General features: G+C 36.8%; 1 protein-coding gene and 1 long non-coding RNA gene across 3 annotated transcripts in view; one reads left to right on the forward strand and one right to left on the reverse strand.

Moving 5' to 3' along the window:
* The first annotated feature begins 948 nt into the window (after nt 1-948).
* Nucleotides 949-4,391, forward strand: LOC306861094. Its single transcript, XR_013783446.1, has 3 exons — nt 949-1,721; nt 1,766-2,336; nt 2,624-4,391. It is a non-coding gene; the product is annotated as an uncharacterized lncRNA (long non-coding RNA).
* The window catches only part of LOC306861091 (putative adenosylhomocysteinase 3), a 33,649-nt gene continuing 23,861 nt past the window's right edge, over nt 3,250-13,037 (reverse strand). For both annotated transcript variants that reach the window (XM_079403171.1, XM_079403172.1), the window contains exons 8-17: nt 9,557-9,673; nt 9,356-9,419; nt 8,711-8,799; nt 8,345-8,415; nt 7,235-7,329; nt 7,045-7,143; nt 6,324-6,392; nt 6,011-6,089; nt 4,654-4,774; nt 3,250-4,563 (exon numbers count right to left, since the gene is read on the reverse strand). In XM_079403171.1, the coding sequence (XP_079259297.1) occupies nt 4,557-4,563; nt 4,654-4,774; nt 6,011-6,089; nt 6,324-6,392; nt 7,045-7,143; nt 7,235-7,329; nt 8,345-8,415; nt 8,711-8,799; nt 9,356-9,419; nt 9,557-9,673 (811 nt within the window). In that variant the 3' untranslated portion in view covers nt 3,250-4,556. The remainder of the gene's footprint in view (nt 4,564-4,653; nt 4,775-6,010; nt 6,090-6,323; nt 6,393-7,044; nt 7,144-7,234; nt 7,330-8,344; nt 8,416-8,710; nt 8,800-9,355; nt 9,420-9,556; nt 9,674-13,037) is intronic.

A 13,037-nucleotide genomic window follows, 5' to 3' on the forward strand; every position in this document is an offset into this window, starting at 1 on the left:
CTGTCAGAGATCTGTTGTGATACAAACAAAGTGCTATTATTCATGTTGAGGAACAGAAAGAGCCACATTGTGACGTTTTTGACAGGCCATACTCTGAACAGAGTGAATTATTGATTGTTGAGATGGAGATATGTTTGTTGTGGTGATGTCTTCCCAAAAGAAACTGGACAAAAGAGTGAAGATAACAGACAGTGACTCTTTGAGTGTGTTTGTAATGTGAGTGACCAAAGCAGCTGTTCCTGTCTTTGCATACATACATACCCCTCAAACCATCATGTGTCCAGAATAAACACCCACCGTTTACACTGTCCAATTACACCTCCGATCCATGACCTCAGCGTCCAGGAATATACAAAGTGACTAAGCACACCAAGAATAGCATTAAAATACCTTATTTTTTAGGTAGCGGCTAAGTTAAAATTTGAGACCCTTTCCTAAAGGCATCATAACAGGTTAATTCAACACACTGGGATGCCCATAGGTAGTATTTAAAACCTCCTAAAGGATATTGACACTGTCAAATCACAGGCTTGTCACTGTCTACAAACAAATCAGTCTCCTCATCAGACCTTCAAAGGTTGGAGATCATGAAAATCAATCAAGTCAGGGATATTATAATTAAAACCAAAACCATAAAAAATCATAATACTTGAAATTTAAAATATTTCAGTATTTAAGACATTTTTATTGTTTAACAGACTATATATTTATAAAAAAACGAGTAAAAATGACAAAAAATGTAAATATAAAACCTTAAATATTCTACTTTTAGAATTTGTGTACCTTTTAAACACCCCTGCAAACAGGGATTTGTGCTCTTTATTGTAAATGATTTCTAGTATTTAAAAAAAAAAACATCTGTAAACAATCAAGTCAAACATGCATATGATAGCCTACTTAATAACCTGATTTGAGGCAAAACAGAAAAATTATAGCGCAGTCGGAAATGCCTGCAAAAAATGTTTATATTTGTGATTTTTATTTTTGTTCAAGATTACAGATTATTGCTCATCTACCATCACTTGCAATATTTAAACATTGTTGACAACTCATCATTAAAGACTTTCTTTTTTGTAGTGATTTACAACAATAAATATACAGACGGTTTAGCTTCTTTTCATCAATGCTCATTCTGTAAGAGGTGCTGGTGTTGATCCCAATGCGCTCCACGTGGTTCTAAAAGCACCCGGAATAATCCCAGGCCTGGAACCACCGTCTACTGCCACACAGCAGCAGCAAAGCATCCGTTTGTGCACACGAGCCCCTTCAAACGCTTTATAATGCACACGCACACACGTACCCTCGCAAATAAAAATGAAATAAAATTAAGACAGCGGGTTGAACATTTGAATAAGACGTACACCAACTGATGTGCTTTAGTACAGAGATTGTGTGTAAGTAGTGAATGCAAACGTGACAGGAGTGTTATTGAGGAGATATGGGGTAACAACACATTTACATTTTTAATACTAAAGTAGACTCTCTGGACACAAACTACAAGAGCAGCACATACTATAAACGTAAGAGGAACAATCATTTACAAACAGAAGGCGGGTTAAAAGCAAATGTTGGGAGAAAATTTAACATTGTTATATGCCTTTAGGGTTTTGTAAAGTTGATAAAAGCAGCCTAGAGTTTAAAAGGGTCCTTGGAACTGTAATGTGATAATTTGTCATATAACAGGGACCACAGAGCCCAAAGTATACTTCGGTTTTTACAGGGTACATGTAAAGTACGTGATGAGAATGCCATCATATGCACAGAGTGCAAACGCAGCCCAATTTTTCTAACCGCACAAGTAGGATACTTACAGCTACATGCACTTCAATATTTTTTTTTGCACTAGTTTATCCACAAGATGGAAACCCAACTGAAACTTTCATCTCACAAAAAAAAAAAAAAAGTAAAAAAAAAAAAGAGTTAAAAAAAATAATTAAGAGATGAAAAGAGATGTAAACTTAGGAATCAGAGGGGAAAAAATCAGTAATCAATAAATTAGCAATTTCAGAAAAGTCACAATTGCGAGATGTATTCACAATTCTGACAACAGAGTTGTGAGATATAAAGTCGCAATATGCAAGAAATTAAATTCAGAATTGAGATAAAAGAATGAGATATCTGTGAAAAAAATTCACAATTTCAAGTTTACTCATAATTGCGAGTTCCTCATTCACAATTCTGAGAAGTCTAAAAAAACAGAATTGAAATATATAAAACGCAGAACTGTAAAAATTCAGAATTCTGAAGGAAAAAAACAAGATGTTGACTCATAACTGCAAGATACAAACTCACATTTCTAAATCTGAATTGTGAGATATAAAGCTGTAATTACCTCTGTATTAAAAAAATCCAGCCCGATCTCACGGCAATTCATACATATTTTACGAGGTGGCTAATTCGTACGACCTCACTCGTACAAATTCATACGATTTTTGCTTAATCGTACGTATTTTACGAGTTGCCAATTCGTATGAATTTGTACGAATGACCTACACCTAACCCCGCCCCTAAACCTAACCGTCACTGGGGTTTAGACAAATCGTACTAAATTGTACGAGTGAGGTCGTATGAATTTGTACGAATTAGCCACCTCGTAAAATACGTACGAATTGCCGTGAGATAGCGTTGAAAAATCTGCACGATATAAATTCTGAGTCCAAATTGTAAGATAAAAACTCAGAATTGCAAGATGAGCTGTGAGCTTATATCTCACAATTGTGTGTTTATATCCCAATTTCGAAAAAAAAAAGTCCAAAATGTGAGACAAAAAGTCGCAATTAATTTAGTTTATTCTGTGATTGAAACACGCTTCCATGGGAAACGCCTGGGCCACTGTTTCACATTTTGGAAAATAAACAAGAGCAGACAGAACAAGAACAAACTGAAAACTCCAGCAAAAACAACAGACGTCTGCGCTGACGAGTGCTCGTGTGAGAGGATTAAAACAGATCTATTCGCTCTTAACTTTTGGAGAGAAAAGGCGCAGACACTGGACATGTATGAATCTTTCTAGTGAACATGTGGAGCACCTGTGTTCATGCATGCTATCAAATGGAGTACTTTGAAAACCTGTGCATTCGACTGTTCATTTAAAAAAACAAAAACAACGAAGTATACTTTGGGCAGGACAATGAAAAAAGTATTTTGCGCTGCAAGCGCTCCACTGGCTAATCGACACCTTCCATGTGAGACGGTCCTGAGCGAAGGAAAGAGACGCCACATTAAACAGGAAACGGACAAGGTCATTTTGATTCCCTTTATGACAAACACAGATGGCAAAGAGAAGATAAATATCTGCCATAAAGATTTTCAGAAGTGTAGCAAAATAAAGGTCCCAATTTTATTAGAATTGAATATCCCAGTCACAAAGGCAGCTTTTGCTCTACAGGCCTGCAAACAGCAAAACTTTCCTTCTATCCTCTGAAATGAGTACACAGTTGGTCTTGGCTTCAGTTTACACACATTTCTCTCCCATTGTGTTCCAGACTAAATCTGCAGAGGACCTGGAAAGAAACTCGGTACCGGATTAACTGTACATTTGGTATCTCATCGATATAGGCTATACTTCACAGTATATAAAACAAGGGTTTCATTCAATTTCATATTACACTAGAATATCTTATAACATTGAATTGCTTATTTTTAAAATGACAGAGGATGAGTTCATAGGAACAAAAGTTGATGGCAGAAGAAAAAGTAAAAAAAAAAAACTGTATAAATATCTTAATATACACCCGTGATTACACAGCCTGATGAGTTTCAGCAATAACGTGGATAGATTGCGCACAGTTTGAGCATTTCGATCTCAAACATCAATACTGGCATTCTTGGAAACAGTGTGGAAGGAGCGTGTTGCGAAATTTGAAATGCTAATGCATCAGCCAATGAGATTCCAGTCTGAGTGAACGAAGGGGATAAGCCCCGCCCCCAAATCGTTCACAATCCAGTTAAATTTTAACAACTTTTTATTTAGAACGGAAAGCGCAATTTTTTTAAATTAATACAAGTTTTAAAAAATAAACAACAACAATAAAATTTGAATAGTGTGATCAACTAAAAAGAAAGCGCCCGACCGCAATTCTGTCCCACCCCCCCCATATTATATAAAGAAAAAACAAAAATCACGTCCAAAACAAGAGAACAGGACAAGGTGGCATGTCCATGACTAAATCATCGGGTATGATCGACATTTTTTTTTTTTTTTGTCCTTACTGGAACTTATAATTAAACAATAAAACATCACTAAATGGATTAGGTACAACTAACACATGAAGCTAAGAAAAGATGAAATGGTTAAATTTCCATGAAAACGTCGCTAGGTTGCACCACTGGCAGTAGCAGCTCATAAAAGATTGGCTATGTTATTCTAGCATAAAATAAATAAACACTGCCGTAGTGATAATTAGCCACGCCATTCACAGCTAAACAATCAGATCAGGGCTTCTCCCTCCCCTCCAAATGCAGGCTGTGACACACAGCTCTGTCTCGCCTTAGTCTGTATGAATTATGGAGTCTTGGTAATTTCTTTAGTCTTCGTTTCCCACCTGTGAATGGGTCTAGTACCTAAAAATGAAACATTGCAAGCAATTATTAAAAATAATTAAAATAGACAGGAGTTTCTGAATCATGAAGGTTCATCAAGCAGCTGCTGACCTGTAGTAGTTTGGCTTAAAGGGTCCGTTCTTGTTCAGGCCGAGGTATTTGGCCTGTTCATCAGACAGTTCAGTCAAATGTGCATCAAAAGTAGGGAGATGAAGGCTGGCCACATACTCATCTGCAGAAAAAGCAGATTTTTTAAGCACATTTTAAACATTGTGCATCAAGAAAAGTCATATTTTGATTGATTGTTTATAAATTTAGCACCATAGTTCTTTGCCAAGTAGACACGGCTGCAATTAATTGATCAAAAATACAGTAAAAACAGTAATAGTGAAATATTTTTTAGAAACTGAAATAACTATTTTGTATTTGAATATAGCATAATTTATCCCTGTGATCTTAGCTGAATTTTCAGCATCATTACTCCAGTCTTCAGTGTCACATGATCCTTCAGAATCATTCTAGTATGCTATATGCATGTATGCATTTATTTATTCCAGATTCTTTTTTTAATCTGGCTTCACTTCATCAAAAATTTTCAGAAGAATCAACTGAAAAGTAAAGAGTCCTAGAGGAGTCTAAATACAGCATAACTTAAAAACATATATATATATACAAACAAAAGCCTATTTAAATAATAATATTTTACTTCTGATGCAAAGATTCGGAAAATCAAGAAATCTCATCTCCAATCAGAAAAGTGTTTGGCCAATAGCAGAGTGAAGTATAAAGCACAACTCGCTTTAAACCAAGCAGATTTCTATTGGTCAGCTTGAAAATGAGAGAAATCTGCAGCAGAACTTTTTCAGTCGTATGGATTCCTATTGGAATTCACCCACAAAATATCACAGACCAAAGGTAAATGTGACCGCATCTTAACTGACTACAATCAATTACCCATATCGCTCCACCTCCTTCTTAAAGAGACCGTTTGGGATTCAATCTCGGATTTATTTTTCATGTCTATGAGCATGAGCTGCAGGTTTAGAAGGAAAAGCTGAAGAGCAGTGGAGAGGATGAGAGATCGGGGATGGAGAAGTGGCAGCCGTTTGTGACAGTGTGACCTATTTTCAGCTGTCTCCTGCTCCTCAGAGTCTGCGCAGGATCCCAACATGGCTAAACTCTCTATAATGCGTGCTGCAGAAAACACTGAATCTTTCAACAGGCTGAAAACATCCGTGCATGGAGCAGACTAAAACAATTACAACCATTACACCCCTAGACGGCCATAATATTAACACAACATTTGAGGATTTCACTTAAATGCTGGGTTTATTGCATGTGACGCTTGTCTTGATGGAAAATAAGCAGTACAGAACTCTCAAATAGTTCGTTTTAGGTCAAACATAACCATTCATTTAGACATGGCATTTTTTATGCACGTGCATATATTTATATCAGTGCATCATACCCATTTTTTTAGGCAGCAGGTAGACGTCCTGTTTGTAGCGGCCTTCAGGAGCATTGTATAGCTCTATCAGAGCCAGCGCCTGGGGAAAAAGGAGCAAGAAATCAGTCACCATGACAACAGCAAGGGTGTGTGTGTCACACACATACACACTAAGTGCCTGAGGTTCATACTGTCACACAGCTCACAGACTGAGAAACCAATTCTCTGAATTATGACTATGAAGTCAAATTCTCCTTGCATGCACACAAAAGCACATTACCCATTTAATAAAGTCATTTGTGTTTCTTTTTTCACTCTTTCACTCTCGTCTCACCTGGGTAGTCGCGGTGATGGACAGCACAAAGGTAGGAACAGTGGAGCAGCTCAGGTTTAGGAGGCGACCCTGCAAATATATACAGTATATGGATTGGTTAAGACATTAAAATTCTAACAAACTATATTTTTTAGTTGCATTTTAATCTAAACTTCTTTTTTCTCCTTCATAATGCCTGTGATATATCCGACTGTTTAAAGAAATAAATTTGCCTTGCATACAGAAAGATACTTCCCAGATATTTTGCATTTATATATGGACACAATCCAATGTAACAGTAAAAAAAATAATAACTTCAATTAAAACTAAATGTTAAGTAAAATATTTAAAAAAAGCTTTTATTTCAGTTAGTTGCCAAGTCTAGAACTATAAAACAAAAATTTATAAAATTACAAAAATGCAATACAAAATTACCAAAACTTCAACTATTTAAATGAAAATGATATAAAATAAAATATAATAAAAAAAAACACTGCAATGTAATTGAAGTGTTTCTAATGAAGAAAATCGGATGTGTATCGAATTATAAAAATAGCACTGGAAATTTTCCACAAAATTCTGGAAATTACTTCCGACAAAACAATTCATTATGTATGCTTGTATGTATGAATGAATGTATGAGTGAGTGACTGAATGAATGACTGAATATTAAACAACTGTGAAATACCGGCAGGACTCATTTTAATCTAAATGGTGTTAAAAATCAAAACATTTCTCTAACCTCTGCCAGCAGCACTATTCTCTTTCCATCTGGCCAGATCACATGATCGACCTGCGACCTCACCCGCTCCCAGGTCAGTTCAGGGGTTCGCAGACTGGCCTGAAAAGTTGGAAGACCGTCAACTTTCAGACAGCTATTTACAGTACATACATATGTGACGACAAACTATGGGTTTGAGCAGTTTCCTCACCACATCAATCTCAGTGTTGGAGTGGCCCATGTTGCAGACAATACAGCCGTTCTTCATGCGGTCCATGTACTCTCTTACTACCACGTTTTTATTGCCTAAGGACACCACACACAACAAGAGTGAAATGAATGGTGACGAGAAACCCTAAAAGCTTCTTGGTTTAGTTGATGAAAGGAGCTTCGGGAAAGAAATTGATCTAAAATGACTCAAAGAGCCACTCGTTCTCCACCTGTCTTTCCCCACAGAACCACTAAATGAATCCAAAGAAGTCCAAATGCAATTACTACCAAAAGTAATTCATCCACATTAGCAACACAGCTGCCTGCAGACTGAACTGTAATTCAGGTTTGATTCTTGAATCGTCCTGTTTATACTCTATCTTACAGGAACGGTTAAAAATTGGTCCATAATCAGAACTTTTGTCAAACTACATTTAATTGAAATTCAAGACTGACTGCAGCTCAGGCATAATTACTTGAAGTCTCAGATGTAATTAACTTTAGGTAGAGCAATCTATACTAGAATCACTGTGCTAATGACAAGTGCATTTGCATACTGCAGTGAGAGTCAGAATGCAGTTATACAGACAATAAACTGTGCACAGTTATATAACAGTGTAGTGCACTGCAGCTGTGTAGTGTCTGTTAAACACTAGCTGATAGCTAATTATTTATAATAACCTCATTTAAAAACAATATTTAAAAAATATATATATATAATAATGATAATCTAAAAAAAAAAAAAGATTACTTAAAATACATAATAATAATGATAATATCCTTGATAACCACATTTAAAAACAATGTAAAAAAAATAATTATTTAAAATATATATAAATAAATGAATATAATAATAATAATAATTATTATTATTATTATTTGACAAAGCCTTGAAAAAAAATCATTAAAAAAAAATATATATTTTTTTTTAAAATGAAATATATTTATTTTTTACAAGCAATTACAAAGAATGGGCACAACAGCTTTCAAGCTTCAAAAAGAATGCAAAAAGAATTATTTTCTTTTTTGGGTAAATTGTAATTTTTTCCCCCTCAAATCAGAATAATAAACCTTTGAAATTGACTACAATCAAAACAGGATTCCAAAATACCTGTGCAGGTGATGACAATGTCGACTTGTCGGATGACTTCGTTGAGTTTTACCAGCCTGAAGCCATCCATGCTGTGTGATGACAAATAAAAACGAGTCTTTCTAATGGGTAAGCATTAAAAACAAGTGGCAAGAGACTCAATTCTGAATGAGAACCTTGCAGAACGTTTACAAGAGTTAGGAAAGTACTATGATAGTAATTTGAATCAGGTGTGCAAAAATGATGAATACACAGTCCTGGAGATTCATTCACCACTCAAATGCTGGTTCACAATGTATTAACACAATAAAATGAAATTAAGTATAATTTAACGGCATCGCTGCTGTTGAGGAAATGCTGAATCAGTGAAAGCAGCTGCAAACTCACCAGGCCTGTAGGGCGCAGATGGGGTCAATCTCAGTGACGTAGACGATGGAGCCCATCGCTTTGAGAGCAGCAGAGCAGCCTTTTCCAACCTTATTACACACAACAGGATTTACAGTAATGACTCGGAACAAAAAGGTTAAATGTACCTGTGAAAATATACACTGTATGTAGCACACAATGTGACTGACACAAACAGGGCAAGATCCTTTGTTCTTCCTGGAAAAACATTCCTGTTAAGACTTTCAGAAATCAAATGAAATGCATGTGGAGGCCTTTCCTGGGGTTTTCTGTCCTCTAGTGGCCAAATCTGGTCTCTGTTTACTAATGCAGTAATGCAGTGGAGGTGTGGTCAGCAAAAGATGAAACAGAATATTCAAACATTTAACAAAATCATTCTAAAATGGTTGGTGTTTAGCTGATCAGACAAATTATTTTCCTATTTTAATTCTTCACCGAGCATTTTCCAATCCTAAAAATCATTTTTTACATTTTGCATGTGTCAGATACCAGTCTTTCGAATAAACAGATTTAAATGTGTACCTTTACATAAGGCCAAGAATATTCTGAAGATCTAAATGCAGCTCTCTAGAGGTTCTCATAGGAAACAGTTATTAGCTGGCAACATTTGCCACCTAATGATCTCACCTCTCCATATCCACACACCACCACCTGCTTCCCTCCAAACATCACATCTGTGGTCCTCTTTAGACTTGAACACAAAACACAAACATGCTCAGTGAAACCACAGGCCGATACTAACCACACAAGTCCTGCCGAGCCGAAAAAGACATGTACTTTACACACACAGTGTGTTAAACTTATTGAGTGCCTTTATAAGTGACATACCCATCCAAGATGGACTCCCGGCAGCAGTAGAGGTTGTCAAATTTCTGCTTGGTCACTGAATCGTTGACATTCATCGCGGGAACACACAACTTGCCAGCCTTTGACAGCTGGTAAAGCCTAGAAAATAAAATATGAGAGATAGTTACAACAAACACACAAAAAAAAAAAGGATTAATGTTGATAATCACTACATATAATACATAATTAACATATAATTAATATATACACTGCAGGTCAAATGTTTGGAATAATTAAGATGTTTAATTTTTTTGAAAGTCGAACAAAAATACTAAACCAAGGCTGCAATGTTTTAATGAAAATACAGTAAAAACAGTAATACTGTAAATTATTTATAATTTAAAATAACTATTTGATTATATTTTTATTTCTGTGATGCAAAGCTGAAATATTAGCATTATTATTCCAGTCTTCACTTTCACATGATCCTTCAGAGATCATTCAAATATGCTGATTGGTCCTCAATTATCCTTTTTTATACATGCATATATACGCATATATATACAGTGGATATAAAATGTCTACACACCCCTGTTAAAAGTGTAGACCAAGATAAATTATTTCAGAATATTTTCCACCTTTAATGTAAACTATAACCTGTACAACACAATTAAAAAACAAACTGAAATCTTTTAGGGAAGTGGGAGTAAAAATAAAAAACTAAAATAATGTGGTTGCATAAGTGTGCACACCCTTAAAGGGGTCAATGGATGCCCATTTTAAGTTGATATGATTCTTTAGGGTCTTAATGAAAAGGTCTATAACATACGTTGGTTAAAATGTTTCAATGGTAGTGTAAAAAACACCTTTACCCTGTCAAAATCAGCTCTGTTTTCAGCACGCTGTTGCAGTCAATGTTGCTTTAAATGCTCGTGAGCTCTGCTGGCTCCACCTCTCTCTTCCGTGGAGTGACGAGCAGACCATAGATATGTGTAGATTCCTTATTCGACCGCTCCAGATACGTTGATGTGTCAGCCATCTCGCATTCACCATAATAATCAATGAATATTCAAAGATATACAAGCGTATAACTTGCTGTTGTAGACGCACACAGTCAATGCGCTCAAAGATTCGCAGACCGTTCCAAAAATGGAGGATGGCTTAAGTATCGCGGGCCATAGAAACAGTCGATAATGAGGCATCTATGTATATAAATCTACGGAGCACACTAAACTTCAGCCGCGAAACTGGCTAATTAGCACATTATTAGGAAAGGCGATTTGCAAAGATTCATAAAAACCTTTATACTCACTTCTTCTGTAGATAAAGCTGGATCACGAATGATTCGGGCGAACACAGACGCATTTATGTAGACTGAGATTGGCACATTCACTTCAAAATGAAAGTAACGTTAATCCTCTGCGTCTTCAGTGGCTCAGATGTCGGGAGTAAATGACGACTGCTATATTCATTATTACATCCAACAACAGAACACCTCAATCGCTTAATCGGAGACATCTTGTCTTCCCCTGCACCGGAATCAACACAATGTTGGACTGATGACAGCTCACTCAGGGCGGGTCTAAGGTAAGACGGGCTTGTCAATCAACTATCGTGGGGGGTGGGGGGGGGGGGGGGGGGGCTGTACAGAACTACGTCATTCTGACAGGACCCTCAGGACAGCCTGATTTGAGAAAGGGAATTTTAAAACAGGGATTTAAAAAAAAAAATTAAAAAAAATTGGTGGATTTTTATCATTATAGGATGGATGTGTAAACACTTCCAACACATTTATGTTCAAACTACTTAAAGTATATTTTGCATCCGATGACCCCTTCAAACTAATACTTTGTTGAAGCACCCTTTGATTTTATTCCACTCAGTCTTTTTGGGTATGAGTCTATCAGCATGGCACATCTTGACTTAGCAATATTTGCCCACTCTTCTTTGCAAAAACGCTCCAAATCTGTCAGATTGCGAGGGCATCTTCTGTGCACAGCCCTCTTCAGATCACCCCACAGATTTTCAATCGGATTCAGATCTGGGCTCTGACTGGGCCATTCCAAAACTTCAGACTTCTTCTGGTGAAGCCATTCTTTTGTTGATTTGGATGTATGCTTTGGGTTGTTGCCGTGCTGAAAGATGAAGTTCCTCTTCATCTTCTAGCAGAAGCCTGAAGGTTTTGTGCCAATACTGATTGATATTTGGAACTGTTCATAATTCCCTCCACCTTGACTTAGTCCCCAGTTCCAGCTGAAGAAAAACAGCCCCAAAGCGTGATGCTGCCACCACCATGTTTCACTGCGGGTATGGTATTCCTTTGGTGATGTGCAGTGTTGTTTTTTTGCCAAACATGCCTTTTAGAATTAAGACCAAAAAGTTCAACCTTGTTTTTTTTTTTTGCCACCCTACCCCAAAGCCCAGACATATGAAGGATATGGGAGATTGTTATCATATGTACTACACAGCCAGTACTGGCCAGTAATTCCTGCAGCTCCTTTAATGTTGCTGTAGGCCTCTAGGCAGCCTCCCTGACCAGTTTTATTCTCATCATTTCATCAATTTTATAGGAACGTCCAGCTCTTGGTAATATCACTGTAGCGCCATATTTTCTCCACTTGATGTCTTCACTGTGTTCCATGGTATATCTTATGCCTTGGAAATTCTTTTGTACCCTTCTCCTGACTGATACCTTTCAACAATGAGATCCCTCTGATGCTTTGGAAGCTCTCTGCGGACCATGGCTTTTGCTGTAAGATGCGACTAAGAAAATATCAGGAAAAGCCTACTAGAACAGCTAAACTTTATTTGGGTTTAATCAGAGGCACTTTAAATGATGGCAGGTGTGTACCGACTCCTATTTAACATGAGTTTGAATTAGGGGTGGGAGAAAAAAATCGATTCTCCGATGCATCGCGATTCTCTCTTCAACGATTCTGAATTAGTTTTTTCCCCCGCATATGGCACGTGTGCACGCAAGCGACACGGTGGGCTTCATTACACAGAATTTGCGCTGTGAGACACGTACACATTGCTTGACAGTGTGTGCTTCCACCTGCCGTGTTTTACTTTAGATATGCTTTCATTTATGCCGTTTGGAATGCAGTACTATATGCATGAAACACGTGCTCTCATAGACTTTCACATGCGCTTTGTGTTTGTTTGTCCTGAAGCTCGATTGCGGCTGCGGTTAAATGCACTTGCATTCCAACTATAAACAAAAAGCATAGAAACTCCAATTTTGGTTAAGATGTAAAGATGTATTTGCACAGCAGAAGAATTAATTGGGGAAAAAATGTAGAGTGCCTGAAGATTCCCACCCCTAGTTTGAATGTGATTGCTTAATTCTGAACACAGCCATATCCTTAGTTATAAGAGGGTGTGCACACTTATGGAACCACATTATTTTAGTTTTTTATTTTACTCCCCTGAAGATTTCAGTTTGTTTTTTAATTGAGTTGTACAGGTTATAGTTTACATTAAAGGTGGAAAAGGTTCTGAAATGATTTATCTTGGTGTCATT

This window comes from Barbus barbus (genome assembly GCF_936440315.1).
Source record: "Barbus barbus genome assembly, chromosome: 42".
Classification (NCBI taxonomy): domain Eukaryota; kingdom Metazoa; phylum Chordata; class Actinopteri; order Cypriniformes; family Cyprinidae; genus Barbus; species Barbus barbus.